General features: G+C 44.9%; 1 protein-coding gene across 6 annotated transcripts in view; it reads left to right on the forward strand.

Annotated features, from left to right (window-relative positions):
- The window catches only part of LOC134966191 (uncharacterized), a 60,108-nt gene extending 40,912 nt beyond the window's left edge, over positions 1-19,196 (forward strand). For 4 of the 6 annotated variants that reach the window (XM_063942753.1, XM_063942755.1, XM_063942754.1 and 1 more), the window contains exons 3-5: positions 3,081-3,139; positions 6,599-7,616; positions 15,949-19,196. In XM_063942753.1, coding sequence (XP_063798823.1) covers positions 3,081-3,139; positions 6,599-7,616; positions 15,949-18,824 — 3,953 coding nt within the window. In that variant the 3' untranslated portion in view covers positions 18,825-19,196. Of the gene's footprint in view, positions 1-3,080; positions 3,140-3,190; positions 3,553-3,577; positions 4,014-6,598; positions 7,617-15,948 lie in introns of those variants that run through there. The other 2 variants (XM_063942757.1, XM_063942756.1) reach the window with 2 other exon arrangements.
- Positions 19,197-19,448: the final 252 nt, after the last annotated feature.

Genomic DNA, 19,448 nt, shown 5'->3' on the forward strand with positions numbered 1-19,448 from the left:
TAGTTGCTGTGCACACCTCTCAGGGTTCCATATATTATTTACACCTGATAGGGATAATATCTTATAGCCACTTTTCACATCACAAAAACTCCTGGATGAACATATGCATGTGGAGAGGAAAAAAGCAATCACTTTACTTCTGGTATTCCAACAGATTATAAAGGCAAAGACCATCAAGAGATGGCATTTGCTACTGGGGATTAGCTATGGAGAATGAAGCTAAAAGTCAAGCATTTTGGAGCTTGGTACAATTGCCATTTTTGCAGTCCTCAGAGATACCTATGGGGACTGTATTTATAATCAATATCTGATATCTCTGGTATATGCTGGGGTACTTTTTTAATATATACCATAGTTGTTATTGACCCACATGTAACAAGCTGTTTACATCTGTCTTTTAAATACTGAGCTCCAGACTACATTGCAGATCCTATTTAAGAGTTGTGCAATTCAAAATAATGCACCCACATCAGGAAATGCTTTAAGTGTGTCATGATGTGGCCGTCTGCTGGATACACCAGTCACCAACATCCACTTGATGATGATGACTCACTTCTATTCAATTAAAATGAATACAGACAATAAAACCGCATCCGTCAAACATGATGTCAAGCACAGTATGCCAACATGGTACTAATCATACATAGGACATTGTAACCATGTAAGCAGTATAAGTTTAAACATATTGCTGTCCTGTCATGTTTAAACGTATACTGCCGACACGATTACAGTGCTTTAAATAACATTAGTACCATGGGGGTCATTCCGACCCAATCGCACGCTGCACTTCTTCGCAGCCGTGCGATCGGGTCGGAACTGCGCATGCGCGGCAGCCGCATTTGCGCAGGCACGTCATTGCCGCATACGAAGAAAGTGGTCGTAGCGGCGACCGCAAGAAGATTGACAGGAGGAAGGCGTTCCGGGGCGGCAACTGAGCGTTTTCCCGGAGTGGTTTGGCGAACACAGGCGTGTCCGGGCGTTAGGAGGGCGGATGTCTGACATCAATTCCAGGACCTGCATCGCTGAAATCATCGCACCAGGTAAGTATGTCAAGGGCTAGTCTTGTTTTACACAAAACTTTTTTAGTATAGCAGGGCTGCACAAGCGATCGCAGCCCTGCTATGCAGAAATACACTCCCCCATAGGTGGCGTCTAGTTGATCGTACGAGCAGCAAAAAGTTGCTACGTGCGATCAACTCGGAATGACCCCCCATGTCGGCATAGTGTGCTTGACATCATGTTGCCGACAAACTGATTGTCAGCTGATTGTGATCATCATGACTGTCGGCAAAGCATACTGATCCTGACAGTCTGAGCTGGTCACAATATAACAAGTAAACCCAAAGGCTCTTCAATAATTGATCCACTGCGTAAAAGATTGACACTGCACCCATATCTGAATTAGGCTCATTGCTTACAATTTGTCTTGTCTTCTCCTCACCCAATCCAACTAAAATGTCCTCCAGCCTTATAACCATGTTCTTCCTGGAGACATCTGCTGCCCTATTATTGAGATAAGATAATACTTTCCCTCTTCCACTGACACAGGGTCGGACTGGCCGACAGGGGAATAGGGGGAAACCCTGGTGGGCCCCACTGTAGGGATGGCCTTTGGACATCGATGATTCCTAATCATCGATGGTTTATGGCCGAATGCTTTTGCCATCGATGGGAGAGAACCAGATGGTTTCCCTCCATCGATGGCACAGCATTAACAAGTATATTTTATTTTTTAATTTTTTCAAGGTGCCGGGACTCGGAGCATAGCTCCGCACCCGACGCCCATGAAGCCCCGCTCCCAGGCTTTGATTGGCCCACGGGTCGGTCACAGAAATAAAGGGGGATGACCACCGATGGGTGAAACCATTGATGCTCTCCCATAACATTTTTTGTGACCACTAACAGTTTTGCCATCGATGGCAACCATCGATGGTGAACACACCGATGGCCATCCCTACCCCACTGGCAGAGGGCTCCACCCCTTCCTCTAATGTGTCAGAGTCCAGACAGTGCACTTAAATTATACATTGTTACTCTATTAGAGGATCAGTTTCATGGGGGAGATTTATTAAAGGTTAGAGAGAGATAAAGTGGAGAGATAAAATATTAACCAATTAGCTTCTAGCTGTCATTTTTGCAGGCTGTGTTTGAAAAATGGCAGAAGCTGATTGGTTGTTACTTTATCTCTATCCAAGCTTTGATAAATCTCCCCCATAGTCTCCAATGGCTGTCCAAGCCTCTGTAGGGGGAGGCCGTACCCCAGGGTAACTGACTGCACTCTTAAGCATGGGCCCCTACCACTTAAGCATAGCCCCTACCACTGCATTCCTTGATTGGCCCTTCAAGATCCAGTCCAACAATGCGCTGATATGTAGCATGATGATGCCCACCTCTCCCAACAATCTATGGGTCCCATTTATCAAAGAGTGCTAAAACTCGCTGTGAATGATTAAACTTGTTGCGTATGATAAATGGTGCTCCATACACAAGATGTAGATGAACAGAATTTTTAATAGTTAGCATTTATGTTTAGAGACACCTTGTTCTGTACAGCATCCTCAATTAAAGTCTGTACAAATACAGGTTGAGTATCCCTTATCCAAAATGCTTGGGACCAGAGGTATTTTGGATATCGGATTTTTCCGTATTTTGGAATAATTGCATACCATAATGAGATATCATGGTGATACGACCTAAATCTGAGCACAGAATGCATTTATGTTACTTACACACCTTATACACACAGCCTGAAGGTAATTTTAGCCAATATTTTTTATAACTTTGTGCATTAAACAAAGTGTGTCTACATTCATACAATTCATTTTTGTTTCATATACACCTTATACACACAGCCTGAAGGTCATTTAATACAATATTTTTAATAACTTTGTGTATTAAACAAAGTTTGTTACATTGAGCCATCAGAAAACAAAGGTTTCACTATCTCACTCTCACTCAAAAAAGTCCGTATTTCGGAATATTCCGTATTTCGGAATATTTGGATATGGGATACTCAACCTGTACTATATTTTTATTTCATTGCAAATCAAAAATAGCTTGTCTTACTTTTTTTTCTTTAGGAGTCGCCAGCACAAGTTACCATGCACAGCCTAACTCTTCCCAAGTGGACTGCACAAAGGTGAACATTTTACTGTAATTTCTTAGAGGCCACCACTATTGAGAGACATATTTCTTTTTTTATGGTGATCTATATTCTGTATTTTATGAAAATGTACTTCATTATTTTCTGTACTATATTATGCTATGTATCTGCTTTGATGTCCCACGGGCGATAGGGGGTGTTCTATTTTTCGCACAGCATGTAGGACCTGGAGCAGTCTGTCAGGGTACTTGGTTTTGGGAATCCGGACTTGCGGCTTGAGGCTCGGTGTCGGCAGCCCTTGACAGGATTAGCCGGGCAGGCTGAATTAAGGTCTTTTTCATAGATCTCCTATGAAGGTACTGCTGGTGCTGTGTTTGAGAAGACTGTAGAAGTAGATGGTTCGGCAGAACCCGATTGCCTGAGAGCAAACGCCTGGCGGAACCCCGCAGGTAGGTCGGCTGGAGGCTTGGACAAACTGAGGTTCACAGAGAGCGAAGGTATCTGAAGGATCAGCAAGTGTATTGGTAACCATGAATACAGAAATAGGAATAGTTTCCAGGAACTGGATGTTGCAATAACACTGCTGTTGAGCACAGATTAACTAGCACACACAAGGCTGTGTGAGAGACGTTGCACTGGCAATCTCTTGCTCAGAAAGCCTCAAATTTATACCTGCAGGCAGTTTCTCATTGGCTTCTCATTGGCTTTGCTAGCCTTGCTGATCACTAGGTGAATTGGTTCAACTGACCCTTCCAAGATGGCGGCGCCATACCGCAACTCTGCAGCTGAAAGCTGCACACACACTCGCTGCTGCCTCTGTTCCCTGGCCTCCCAGACCTGCCTGCAAGCTGTGACCACCGCCAGCAGCCTGCTCCCCCTCCGGAGGGACCGCGCCAGAGCGGCTGGACGGGTAAGTAGCGGGACTCCCGGAACCCAATCCACCGGACCGTGACAGTAATTTCTGCTAATGACTCGTTTACTGCACAGATGATTGGAGATGGGGTGGGAGGGAGAATACTAAACTGTATGGCATTGGGCTGAAGGAATGGGGCCCCAGCACATAACTTCCAGGGTGGTAGGGTGTTTAAAGCACAGGGAAGTGGTGGATAGTAGGGTGTGCTTAATATTCATCATTATCTGGTGGGAGGACAGCTTCCTGGAAATAGATTTCTTAGCTTACAATGGGATAAAACACTTGGGAATCAGAGTTCAGAAGCCAGAGCAGTCAATCGACAAAAATATAAAACTGCATACAAGACAGCTAAATAAGGTGCTAAATTTATCAAAATATAAAACATTGTATAATACCAAAGGTAAGAAACAATGATAAACAATATCTGCAGGAATGACCGCATGAACTAAAGGTAGTTATCAATCACAGATGTCAGGGCGGTCGCAGAAAGGAGCATTAAAGCTTTGTCATCCTGCAAGTAAACTTGACCCTCGTGTATAGCTAACAACTAGGTTATGCAACGTAGGCACCAGAATGTCAAGCAAAAAAATAATGTATATGATGTGACAAGGTGTTTATGTATGGAGCCTTTTTATTACACAAGAACTTCAGAGACTGTTGATTGATACAGTTGAATTTGACAATGGATACATTGGTCCTAATTCAGATCTGCAGCAGCAAATTTGTTAGCTAATTGGCAAAACCATGTGCCTAATTCAGACCTGATCGCTTGCAGGCGATTTTTGCACTGCAGCGAACAGATAGTCGCCGCCTACAGGAGGAGTGTATTTTAGCTGTGCGAATGCATGTGTAGCAGAGCTGTACAAATAGATCTTGTGCAGTCTCTGCGCAGCCCAGGACTTACTCATCTGCTGCGATCACTTCAGCCTGTCCGGGACTGGAATTCACATCCGAAACCCTCCCTGCAAACGCATGGACACGCCTGCGTTTTTACAAACACTCGCAGAAAACGGTCAGGTAACACCCACAAACACCTTCCTGTCAATCTCCTTGCGAACACCCGTGCGAATGGATCCTTCGCACAAACCCATCTCTGAGCGGCGATCCACTTTGTACCCGTGCGACGCGCCTGCGCATTGCGGTGCATATGCATTCACAGTTTAGACCTGATGTGCACTGCAGGGGGTGGCAGACATAACATGTGCAGAGAGAGTTAGATTTGGGTGTGATGTGTTCAAACTGAAATCTAAATTGCAGTGGAAAAAAAGAGCAGCCAGTACTTACCCTGCACAGAAACATTATAACTCACCCAAATCTTAACACTCTCTGCACATGTTATATCTGCCCCCCCCCCCCCCCCTGCAGTGCACATGGTTTTGCCCAGTAGCTAACAAATTTGCTGCTGTGATCACATCTGAATTAGGCCCATAGTTTCTTATGCTCTATATGTACTGTACTTTACAGTGTGAAATTATGGAACTTGTAGAAAAATCCTAAATGAGTGCCGCTTGAGTTATTTTATGTAACCAGACTGCATTGGTGTTTTAAGATTACGAAGGCACCAAGGTATTTAAATTATTTATGGAAATTAGTGATGAACTTTTGCTTATACTTTTTGCCTGGATGCAGATCCCAGGATAGCCAGCAAGCTCCCTCACATAAGCTTCATACAGGTGTGCGTGTGTGTGTATATATATATATATATATATATATATATATATAATATTAGTGAGGAGATCGGGGTGATGGGCACCTACATACACACAGCAGCCAGGAAGACAGCAAATCCGTTAAGATCTAATGCCTCTACCACAAACACAGGCATATGTACAGTACTTACAGTCAATGTACTGTACCATAACTGGCTGCTGCCTGTTTCCCCAGGTAGTGAGACTCTGAGCCAAGCCCTGACACAGCTAATATCTGCCTTCTACAGGTGCAGGCACTAATTAGCCTGCACTCAGGCTGAGGCCTAAAGACCCCTAATGGGCCTCACGGATGGAGCCCTCCCTCCTCTCTCACATCCACACCACCAGGACCCATTATCCAACTTTTAGTAAAAGCCAAAACTCTAATCAAGTCTATTTAGCAAAACAGACATAGGCCAGAAACCTATAGGTAACTGCCCTGCTGTCTTGTCCCCGGTTAGTCATGCTGCCCCAATCTGCAGTTGAACAAAAATGGACAGCACTCAGGGTTTTTTACAAAGGATGCTATTGGGTAGTAAAACTTTACAAAAACATGTCGTCTACGTTTCAGTGTTCGACGCCAGAACCATAATAAATGTACACATAAATTACATAAATTTCTACATTCTAATTTTATTATGATCCTGACGACGGTGTCTGCGAACATTGAAATGTAGACATGTGTTTGTAAAATTTTACTACCTAATTGCAACCTTGGTAAAACACCTAGAGTGCCGTCTTATTTTTGTTTTTATATATATATATATATATATATATATACACACATATACATACATGCCTGCCATGATATCCCTTCAATCTGTGACACCAATGATTTATAAATATAAACAAGTGTTGTAAATAAAAAATGCTGATTGTATACCTCTCTATCAGGTCAACAGTCTGGTCATGTCAAGCCCCAAATTTGAAACAAGCCCTGGCCCTGCATCGATCGGATCTGAATGGCAAACATTAACTAAACCTGCAAAAGGCGTTGGTTGTTCTTCGATCTCTGGGCCTTCAAACTGCTTTGCACCAGTAACAAAACCTAAATCTGCAACGAGAATTGACTGTGCTTCAAGTTCTGCTTCTTCAACCAACTCTGGTCCATCAACAAAACCTAAATCTTCAAGAAATACTGTAGCTTCAAACAAATTAAAAGCCGGAAGTCCAGCATCAAGCTCCATTCCTGCAAAAACACAGCTTAAATCAGTTAGAAGCAGTTTCACTGACGCTAATGTTAAATCTGCAAAATCTAAAAACAAATCTACAACATCAGCTATTAAAAATAAAACAAATAATAATACGTCTATGAAAAATGCTAATTCTGCAAGTCGCAAGCCAAATGCCAGTTCAATTAACCCAAGAGCAGCACTAGGCAAAATGTGCCCTACAAAACCTTTACCAAATCAGAAAATAACTCTTCTGCCCACGCCACAGATTCCACTAAAAAACTGTTTTTCTGATGTGATAAACCAAAAACAGAAGCTGCAGGAAGGAATACGCCCAAACCTGTCCTACGCGGGAGCCTGCAGAAGTAATATGGATCAATGCAATCAAAACAGACAACATTTTATTAACAACAATGTAAGCTTTAATATACATCCCCCCGGTGTAATACAGTCTAGAGCACAGCCTAGATCACAACTCGGTGTTATGGCAAACTCCATCGTCAGAGAAAACATTGGAGCTCTGTTGAAGCAGCATGCGAATGGAATGTCCATTTTCCAATTACAAAAAGTCTACCTTTTTAAATTCCGGCAACCTCTTGCTCCCAAAGGTTTGCCTTCAATAAAACAACTCCTGCTGGGAATGAACGATGTGGTAAAAATGCAAGGTGTAGGAGTCCAAATGTATGTGTATCCAGTACCTGCAGAGGATATTCCATCGAACACAGCAGACAGACATCTTGGTACGTATCAAATGTTCTGAACATATCTGTAAATACATGCACTAAGAATGCATAGCAGAACTACAAACATTTTTGAGCTTATACAGTACATTACCATGCTAGAATATTGTAATGTGCAATTATTTTTGCTAGAACAGTGGCTTCTTTTCTCAACCCTCTGAAGGAGGCTCAATGCAAATAAAATACAAGGGAGGTCTCAGTGCGCAAAGGCTTAGCTGCTGGATAGCACCCCCCTTCTCCAAAGAAGGTTCCCAAATCCTTCACCACACGTGTCAAAGAAAAAATATGAGAAAAGGGGACTTATCCTGCGCTCCACAATGAATAGTCGCTTCAAAAGGTCCCAGAGTTAATTGCAAACTCATGCGAATGTCATAAAAAAGAAAAAGATTTTGTATACATAGTGAAGTATAGTTTTAATCATATGTATAACACAAATTCATCAAGCATTAAAAAATTCCTCAAGTATTAAAAAAATTCCATATATAATCCAATAGGATATATAACAGCACTGGAAATTACAATGATTTTATAAACACAGTGTAAATTGAAATAGCAGCATATGGAACTGGGGTGGGGAGTGGTGAGGAAATTACCAGATAGTATGAACTGTATACACAGTTCAAAGCCAGCTTGCGGGTTTAATTGGTGCAGGGAAACCCGGGAATCCCCTGTGCCTCGCTGTACTGGAATGGAACGTTCCTCTCCTGCTACCCTCCTCAGCGTCCTGTAATCACCAACGCGTTTCCACCTCTAACAGAGGTCTTTTTCAAGGTGCACCCCCAGTTCCATATGCTGCTATTTCAATTTACACTGTGTTTATAAAATCATTGTAATTTCCAGTGCTGCTATATATCCTATTGGATTATATATGGAATTTTTTTAATACTTGAGGAATTTTTTAATGCTTGATGAATTTGTGTTATACATATGATTAAAACTGTACTTCACTATGTATACAAAATCTTTTTCTTTTTTATGACATTCGCAAGAGTTTGCAATTAACTCTGGGACCTTTTGAAGCGACTATTCATTGTGGAGCGCAGGATAAGTCCCCTTTTCTCATATTTTTTCTCTGAAGGAGGCTGCCCAGTGGTAAAAGATGCAAATACCTTTCCATTTCAACTTCAATGTGTCATAGGTAACTAGTCCTTTTAGAAATGACACTTCATTACAAAAAGAGAAATCTGCATTGGTATAATGAAACCTCCACCCTTTGCAGATTTGGATTAAGACCCTATGTGCCCTAGACAAGAAACTGGTTGGGGCCCCCTATTAGTGTACATATAAATACATACTGTATATATATATCCCTCTCACACAGGTTATTCCTCACACATCTCCCCCCTCACACAGTTCTCTCCACTCACACACTCTCTCATACCTAGGCTTACCATACTATCCCTTTAAACCGGGACACTTCTGAAATACACAGGTTCTGTGGCTAGCTGACTTCAAGCCGGCATTTCACCTGGTTTTAATCAGCCACAGAACCTGTGTAATTAATTTTCTCTTACGTCCTAGAGGATGCTGGGGACTCCAAAAGGACCATGGGGTATAGACGGGATCCGCAGGAGCTTGGGCACACTAAAAAGACTTAATCTGGGTGTGAACTGGCTCCTCCCTCTATGCCCCTCCTCCAGACCCCAGTTAGACTTTGGGCCCAGGAGTGACTGGATGCACACTAGGAGAGCTCTACTGAGTTTCTCTAGAAAATACGTTTGTTAGGTTTTTTATTTTCAGGGAGACCTGCTGGCTACAGGCTCCCTGCAGCGTGGGAGTGAGGGGAGAGAAGCAGACCTACTTCTGTGAGTTTCAAGGCTCTGCTTCTCGGCTACTGGACACCATTAGCTCCAGAGGGTTCGATCACTTGGTGCGCCTAGCTGCTTGTTCCCGGAGCCACGCCGTCGCCCCCTCACAGAAGCCAGAAGTCGGGTGAGTATGAGAAGATTAGAAGACTTCAGGACGGCAGAAGACTTCAGTAATGGAAGGTAAAGCACAGCGGTAACGCTGTGCTCCATGCTCCCACACACATCACCAACGGTAGTCACTGGGTGCAGGGCGCTGGGGGGGCGCCCTGGGAGGCATGTTACTGGAGTTCAGGGCGGCATATTATGGTAGTGGGTGCCTAGGCACCCTTTACAGACCCCCGCCGGCATTTTTAGTTAGTTTGAATTTGGCGGTTCGTGGCCGCCGGGAAGGGGGCGGAGCTTCGGTCCGCTGCTCACACGCGCCATTTTCTCCCTACACGCGGCTGAGGGAGAGAGGCTGCCGGGACCTCCACGATTCACAACAAGTAACGGGGGCATCTCCAGAGGGGAGCCGCAGTGGGGTGCTGGTTTTTTTATCAAACAGGCAGCGCTGGGTACATATATCGTTATACCGATATATGGGCGCTGGGGTGTGAGCTGGCATACTCCCTCTGTCTCCTCTTTCTGGGCTGCAGTGTGGGCCTGTCACCTTGCTGGGACGTTCTGTGTGTTGTGTGTGTCGGTACTAAGTGTCGACATGTCTGAGGCTGATTGTTATTCACCAGAGGAGGTTATGGGAGGTGTGGATGCGGGGCTAGAATTGGCACTGACGACGCAGCCGACACCTGACTTACTAGCACTTCTTAATGCGATCAATTCCAATGTACCTTCTTTATCGAAGAGGTTAGATAAGTCTGAGTCACAGACGCAGGTGTGGAAAAAGTCCACGGAGGAGGCTTTGTCTCAGGTACAGACCACATCCGGGTCCCATAAGAGGCCATTTACTCAGGTGGGGATACTGATACCGACACAGACTCTGATTCCGAGGTCGATTTCACTGAGGCTGCGTTACATCCACGTTTAGTTAAGAGTATTCAGTACATGATTGTGGCTATAAAAGATGTTTTACACATTTCTGATGAACCTGCGGTACAGGAAACAAGGATTTGTTTGTTCAAGGGAAAAAAACCTGAGGTAAAGTTTCCCCCCTCTCGTGAAATGAATACTCTTTGTGAAAAGGCTTGGGAGTCGCCGGATAAGAAATGGGAGATTCCCAAGAGGATTTATATGGCGTATCCTTTCCCCTCTGATGACAGGGAAAAATGGGAGACATCTCCAACCGTTGATAAAGCTCTATCCCGTTTGTCTAAGAAGGTGGCGCTTCCGTCTCCTGACATGGCAGCTCTCAAGGATCCGGCGGATCGCAAGTTGGAGACGTGTCTGAAGTCCATTTTCGCTAATTCGGGGGCTCTGCTCAGACCCGCTGTGGCGTCGGTATGGGTGAGTAGTGCTATTGCTAAATGGGCAGAGAATTTAGCTAGTGACATGGATACTCTTGATAAAGATAATGTCCTTTTAACTCTCGGTTATATTAAGGACGCTGCAGATTACCTAAAGGACGCGGCGAGGGACGTCTGTCTCTTGGGCTCAAGGACCAATGCCATGTCGATATCTGCTAGGAGGGCCCTGTGGATCCATCAATGGAATGCTGATGCCGACTCCAAGAGGTCTATGGAAGCACTACCCTTCAAAGGTACGGTCTTGTTTGGGGACGGCTTGGCGGACCTAGTCTCGACCGCGACTGCGGGTAAGTCCTCTTTTCTTCCTTATGTTCCCACACAACAGAAAAAGGCACCACACCAACAAATGCAGTCCTTTCGTCACAACAAATACAGGCGTGGGAAAGGTTAATCTTTCCTCGCCTCAAAGGGTAGAGGACGGGGAAAGAAACTTCCTGCAGCCTCAGGCGCACAGGACCAAAAGTTCTCCCCTGCTGCTACCAAGTCCACCGCATGACGCTGGGGCTTCCCTGGGGGAGTCCGGACCGGTGGGGGGGCCGTCTTCGGATATTCAGTCAGGTCTGGATTCAATCAGACCTGGATCCTTGGGTGTTAGAGATCGTGTCTCAAGGATACAAACTGGAGTTTCGCGAGATGCCCCCTCACCGGTTCTTCATTTCGGCATTACCTGTAGTTCTTCCGGATAGGGAAGTGGCCCGGGCAGCAATTAAAAAATTGTGTCTGCAGAGGGTCATTGTTCCCGTCCCCCCGTCCCAGCGGGAGGGAGGGGTTCTACTCGAGCCTCTTTGTGGTGCCGAAACCGGACGGTTCGGTCAGACCAATTCTAAATCTAAAATCCCTCAATCCATACTTGAAAGTGTTCAAGTTCAAGATGGAATCCCTTCGAGCGGTGATTGCCAGCCTGGAGGGGGGGGATTTTATGGCGTCAGTCGACATAAAAGATGCCTACTTACATGTGCCGATATATCCTCCGCATCAGGCTTTCCTCAGGTTTGCGATACAGGATTCTCATTACCAATTTCAGACGTTGCCGTTTGGGCTTTCCACGGCTCCGAGGATTTTCACCAAGGTCATGGCGGAAATGATGGTTCTTCTCCGCAAACAAGGGGTTTCAATTATCCCGTACTTGGACGATCTCCTGATAAAGGCGAGGTCCAAGGAACGGTTGCTGAGAAGTGTAGAGTTGTCACTCTCGGTTCTGCGATAGCACGGTTGGGTGCTCAATTTGCCGAAATCCCAGTTGATTCCGACCACTCGTCTTCCTTTTCTGGGCATGATTCTGGACACTGATTTACAAAAGGTATTTCTTCCAGAAGAAAAGGCTTGGGAACTGCAGACGATGGTCAGGGAACTTCTGAAGCCGACGAGTGTGTCGATCCATCATTGTACTCGGGTTCTGGGGAAGATGGTTGCGGCGTACAAAGCCATACCATTTGGCAGATTTCACGCCCGGGTGCTTCAGTGGGACTTGCTGAGCAAATGGTCCGGGTCTCACCTACACATTCACCGGAAGATAAGTCTATCTCCCAGAGCCAGAATTTCTCTCCTGTGGTGGCTACAGGGTCATCACCTCCTAGGGGGACGTCGATTCGGTATCCAGGATTGGGTACATCTGACAACAGATGCAAGTCTCTGGGGCTGGGGCGCAGTCACCCAAGGAAGAAACTTCCAGGGAAAATGGTCGCTCCAGAAAGCCTGTCTCCACATAAATATTCTCGAGTTAAGAGCCATTTACAACGGCCTGCTACAAGCAAGAAGCCTTCTTCAGGGTCGACCAGTTCTGGTACAGTCAGACAACATCACAGCGGTGGCGCATATAAACCGGCAAGGCGGAACGAGGAGCAGAGCGGCAATGGCGGAGGCCACAAAGATTCTTTGCTGGGCGGAACAACACGTCAGCAGTTTTCCTGCTGGGGGTGGACAACTGGGAAGCAGATTTCCTCAGCAGACACGATCTCCATCCGGGAGAGTGGGCTCTTCACCAAGAGGTTTTTGCAGAGGTGACAAGACGCTGGGGAATTCCGTTGATAGACATGATGGCGTCTCGGCTCAACAAGAAGCTCCCGAGGTATTGTTCCAGGTCAAGGGACCCACAAGTAACTGCAGTGGACGCCCTGGTGTCTCCGTGGGTGTTCCAGTCGGTGTATGTGTTCCCTCCACTTCCTCTCATTCCAAAGGTGCTGGGGATCATTCGACGAGCAAGGGTTCAGGCGATTCTCGTCGTTCCAGACTGGCCAAGAAGGGCCTGGTACCCGGATCTTCAGGACTTACTGGTGGAAGATCCGTGGCCGCTTCCTCTAAGAGAGGATCTGTTGTTGCAGGGTCAATGCGTGTTTCCAGACTTACCGCGGCTGCGTTTGACGGCATGGAGGTTGAGCGCCAGATCTTAGCTCGTAAGGGTATTCCCTGGGAGGTCATTCCAACTCTCATTAAGGCTAGGAAGGAGGTTACGGCGAAACACTATCACCGTATTTGGAGGAAGTATGTTTCCTGGTGTGAGGCTAAAAGGGCTCCTGCGGAGGTTTTTCACTTGGGTCGTTTTCTCCACTTTTTACAGGCGGGCGTAGATGCAGGCCTGAAATTGGGTTCCATCAAAGTGCAGATTTCGGCTTTATCTATTTTCTTTCAAAAAGAATTAGCTGCCCTCCCGGAGGTTCAGACCTTTGTGAAAGGAGTAATGCATATCAATCCTCCGTTTGTACCTCCTGTAGCTCCATGGGGCCTTGATGTCGTCTTACGGTTTCTCATGTCTTCCTGGTTTGAACCTTTGCGTAAGGTTGAGTTGAAGTTTCTCACCTGGAAGGTGGTTATGCATTTGGCGGGTGTCGGAGTTGGCGGCTTTATCTCATAAGAGCCCGTACTTGATTTTTCATTCGGATAGGGCGGAATTGAGGACTCGTCAACAATTTCTACCGAAGGTGGTTTCTTCATTTCACATTAACCAACCTATTGTGGTTCCGGTGGCTACGGAAACGGTGGCGATTCGAAATCTCTAGATGTTGTAAGAGCGTTGAAAATCTACGTCTCTAGGACAGCTGTTACTAGGAAGACTGAGGCGTTGTTTGTTTTGTATGCTGCCAACAGGTTTGGTCATCCCGCTTCAAAACAGACTATTGCACGCTGGATTTGTAGTACGATCCAGCAGGCTCATTCTTTGGTCGGACTACCGGTACCGAAGTCGGTAAAAGCCCATTCTACCAGGAAAGTGGGCTCATCTTGGGCGGCTGCCCGGGGCGTTTCGGCGTTACAACTTTGCCGAGCGGCTACTTGGTCGGGTTCTAACACGTTCGCTAAGTTCTATAAGTTTGATACCCTGGCAGATGAGGACCTGGCGTTTGCTCAGACGGTGCTGCAGAGTCGTCCGCACTCTCCCGCCCGTTCTGGAGCTTTGGTATAATCCCCATGGTCCTTTTGGAGTCCCCAGCATCCTCTAGGACGTAAGAAAAAATAGGATTTTGGTACTTACCGATAAATCCTTTTCTCCTAGTCCGTAGAGGATGCTGGGCGCCCGTCCCTGTGCGGACTATTACTTGCAGTGTTTTTTCTTGCTGGTTAATTTAGTTTATACACGGGTTGTGTATTGGTTTGTTGCAGCTTGTTGCTGGCATTAATGCATACTGTTATCTGGTTTGAGGTTATTCCGGTTGTACGGTATGTTTATGGTGTGAGCTGGTAGTTTGGTAGCCCTTAGTTAAAACAAAAATCTTTCCTTGAAATGTCCGTCTCTCCTGGGCACAGTTCCTATAACTGGGGTCTGGAGGAGGGGCATAGAGGGAGGAGCCAGTTCACACCCAGATTAAGTCTTTTTAGTGTGCCCAAGCTCCTGCGGATCCCGTCTATACCCCATGGTCCTTTTGGAGTCCCCAGCATCCTCTACGGACTAGGAGAAAAGGATTTATCGGTAAGTACCAAAATCCTATTATTGTCCTGGTTTTAAAGGATAGTATGGTAACCCTACTCATACTGTTCTCCCCCCTCAAACAGCTTATGCACACAGCTCTCCCCACCACCCCTGCCTTTCCCTCTTCAAGCACCATTCTACTAGATTTCTGGTGCAGCGCTCCACCTCTCTTGAGTGATATGTATCAAACCTTGGAGAGAGAAAAAGTGGAGGAATCCCGACAGCCGGCATACTGACACTTATTCTCCCTCGTGGGGGTCCACGACCCCCTGGAGGGAGAATAAAATAGCGTAGCGCGCCACCGTGCTCGTAGCGTGGCGAGCGCAGCGAGCCCACAAGGGGCTCATTTGCGCTCGCCACACTGTTGGTAAGCCGGCGGTCGGGCTCCCGGCGCCGGTATGCTGGTTGCTGGGAGCCCGGCCGCTGGCATACCATACTGAACCCGATTGCCAGAAGTACTAGCAGCAGCTGGAGGATGATGGGACGCCTCTGAAGCATTGTGCCACTTTCCATCCAAGCAATGCAGCCTTCTGTCTGACTCGTGCGGAAAGTACGGGCAGCAAATCATTATTTTGCTTCTAGGAGGTCCTCTTGCATGGGTCCCCCCCTAATCCAACTCTGGGTGCTGTGTGAGTCTTACAAAAAAAATGTCCTCCTTCCTTCAGCAGCGCAGATCACAATGTTGCAGACTACCTCCATGCTTCCTCAACATGTTTTCCTAAATATTTACTAAAAAATTTTTTGAGCCCCCCACTCAGAAGCTGCCGCCCCATTTCCCTGCTGCTGCCCCCGCAACGCTCCATCTTCGCCTTGGAATCACAGAATTGCCGCTCCCTCCCGCCCCACGAACACCTCTGCCTGTTGATCAGGCAGAGGCGTTCGCATTTACTGCAGGTCACCCACTAAAAATGCATGCGCAGGACAGGCACTGTGCATGCGCCCGCATCGTCATTGTATTTTTTGCGGTTGGATCGCGATTTGCGATCCAACCTGAAAGGTCCGTAGTCCACAAATTTTGCAAATGAAGGCATAATGTGCCCAGACTATGGCACTTTCAAGATGTCAAATGGGGTTGTGCATACAAGAGATATTTGAACAAGAATTATGCACTGTACTTTTCTTTTACTATATAGCCATTGAGTAGTCTTTTGTTTGTTTTTCAGAAGATTCTGTGTATGCTAAAGAACACAAGACAAAGGGTGCAGTGTTAACTGCTCCACGTGTTTCAAGTTCTTTGAATAAAAAGGACAGTACCCAGCACCAGACTGTATCGCTGCCTCTTTGTAATGACCAATCTACCTCATCTGGACAGAATCAAATGAAGCTCACAGGAGGACAGGTCATAAACTACTTAGGACAGACATGTCACAAGCAGCAGATCTTACAAGACAAACAAACTCTGGAGGAAGGCAAAACCAAGTTCGCACTGACAGGCTTTTCTACCATGACCAGCATACCTTCTACAGTGCAATATAAAGGCACCAAAATGGTTGAACCACCAAATCGCCTTGGAATTGCCAAAGAGCTGGATGAGGCAGAATGGCCTGTCCTTACTTCAAAACTTCATGCTATGAAAGACATCAAGCAATTTGCTGTTGCTTCTGTTCAACCACATAACATTGAAAGCAAAGCCCACATTGCCTCTAAACCCAATCAAAGCCAACTCTCACAGGATCAATCATGCAACACAAATTTGGCTGAAATGCCAAGAGAAAAAATATTTGCTGTAACACCAACGGAAACTTTGTTGCATTCCAGAATTAAGAAGGCAGGGGACCTCATGGGTCCTCCTTTCTCTCATACCCACCAGCACATGAAGCATAGTCAAACAGAGCAGGACGTGCATAGAACAATTACCAAATATGGACCCGAACACAATGCATCTCAGTCTTCAGATCCAGCTCAATTAATTCTACATTTATCGGGCTTCTCAATTGTAACAGGAAAGAATAACGTGCCTAATGTCAAAGAAGCCTCTGAAATTAAAGTGACCTATCCTACTGTAGACCGCTCAAGTTCTCCTAAAGACTCATCAGAAATAGAATCAGGTATTGACAACAGAATGCTTGTTGGATCAATACTTTCTGCACATACACACAAAGTGGTATCTGACACCCATTCAGAAATGTTACATGAAACAATGAGTCAAATGTCTGTTTCACATGCAAACAAGATAACCCAAAATACAGAACATTCATTGTCTCAACCACACCAGACTGTTCACGACTCACATTATGTTGCAGTGTCTGATAAAACTGAATCTCTGCTTACAAAATCATACCATAAGTTAGATGACTCCCAGGGTAGAAGTAGACAAGAGCAAGTGGAATATCCATTTTCACAACCACAGAAAAACATGACTAATACTGTGCTAAGGAATTTTGCATCACCAGAACCCGAGACCCAACTGAAAAGGATAAATTCCCTCTTTGAACATGCACTTCTACAAACAGGGTCTTCATCATTACACCCACATGATAAAGTGCATTACCTACAGACTACAGGTGTCTTTGGAAAAACAGGATCTCCATCTTCTAGTATAGAACACAAAGTACCTAATGATCAGGCCATCAATATATTTGGACAAAAAGTTTCACCTCAACTGCAACAGAAAGTGGTAAATTATTTGGTGGCAAATGAGTCCAAACAAGCCGGAGCCATGCACTCGCACAGTATACTGGATCATTTGCCAATGGAAAATGTCCTTGGTCAAACTGGGACTTCATTTTTTAATTCCCAAGAAGCAGTATCGTCTTCCCAGACCATGACTAACTTTCAGCAAACTGTGGCTGTAGCTTCACAGTCAGAACAGAAAGTGAACAACTCTAAGATTACAAATGAGCACAGACAAACAGAATCTGTCAACTCACAATCACAAGATCATGTGCTTGGTCTACAAACTAAAAATGTCAGTGGGATAATTGGAACTCAGTCTTCAGATACACCAAACAGCAATGTTTTGGGGCAAGTAACAGCTCCAGCTTCACATATACACGAGAAAACACCTGACTGGGTGACTGAAAATGCTCATATGCAAAACACATCTTTGGCATTACAGTCAAGTGAAATTGTGCTGGATATCCAAAATAAAAACACAATTGGAATAACATCTTCACTATTTCAACAGAAACAATTTCCATCTTCTAGTATAGAACACAAAGTACCTAATGATCAGGCCTTCGATATATTTGGACAAATAGTTTCACCTCAACTGCAACAGAAAGTGGCAAATTATGTGGTGGCAAATGAGTCCAAACAAGCAGGAGCCATGCACTCGCACAGTATACTGGATCATTTGCCAATAGAAAATGACCTTGGTCAAACTGGGACTTTATTTTTTAATTCCCAAGAAGCAGTATTGTCTTCCCAGACCATGACTGACTTCCAGCAAACTGTGGCTGTAGCTTCACAGGCAGAACAACAAGTGAACAACTCTAAGATTACAAATGAGCACAGACAAACAGAATCTGTAGAATCACAAACACAGGAGCATGTGTATGGTCTACATACTAAAAATGTCAGTGGGAAAATTGGAACTCAGTCTTCAGATACACCAAACAGCAATGTTTTGGGGCAAGTAACAGCTCCAGCTTCACATATACACGAGAAAACACCTGACTGGGTGACCGAAAATGCTCATATGCAAAACACATCTTTGGCAATACAGTCAAGTAAGATTGTGCTGGATTTCCAAAATAAAACCACAATTGGAATAACATCTTCACTATTTTCACAGAAAAAATCTCCATCTTCACAACAGAGAAGTGAAATTCAACACATCTGCAACTCTGAACAAGCCAAGTTAATGTCTTCACAATTACATCAGAAAGCACCTCAATCCTGTATCAGCACAGCTGCACAAAATGGATCTCCTCCCATGACACAACCGATCCGTAAATGGTCTGTTCCTAAACGTTGCGATGATCTTGTGTCTCCACCTGTACAGACTGGTCTGCAAAACAGTTCTGAAAATGGTTCTGGACATAAAGATACTGGAACCTGGCAAACAGACAAGAAGCAATACTGTTGTATTTTATGATCTGACTTCTTCAATGCTTGGCGTAAAACCCCCCCAAAAACAACAGATTATGGATCTGAACAAATTAATGTAGACTTGAACTAGAACACTATATTTTCCAAATGTCACAACGTTAAACAAACGTATAAGAAATAGAAGAAATATGTTATTTATTTATTAATTCATATTAATTTAACAGTGGCAGAGGTGGCATAGTATATACCATCTTTATTTTGCCAGGGGTGTAAACATGGCATAGGAGAGATAAATATGTGCTTAATTTAATTAGAGAGCATTTTCAGATGTGATAATTTTGAGGCATATTTATATTGTAATGTAAAAAAAGTTGCATACCACAGACCACTACATAAATAAAAGCACTTTTTTTTTTAATCCAAGTTTGTGAATTTTTGCTGTAAAATTACAGAGGTAAATGTATGTCAGCTAGAGTTTAAATTATTCAAACCTTAAACTCCTTAATGGTTGAAGTCTCTCATTTGGCTCCTTTAATTAATATAATAAGTAAAATATTAACCATTGCACCATCCGGGCAGTACGGATGGTGTAATGGTTAGCATTGCTGCCTCACAGCACTATGGTCATGGGTTCGATTCCCACCATGGCCCTAACTGTGGCCCATACTTG

The sequence above is a fragment of the Pseudophryne corroboree genome, chromosome 10 (genome assembly GCF_028390025.1).
Source record: "Pseudophryne corroboree isolate aPseCor3 chromosome 10, aPseCor3.hap2, whole genome shotgun sequence".
NCBI classification, from domain to species: domain Eukaryota; kingdom Metazoa; phylum Chordata; class Amphibia; order Anura; family Myobatrachidae; genus Pseudophryne; species Pseudophryne corroboree.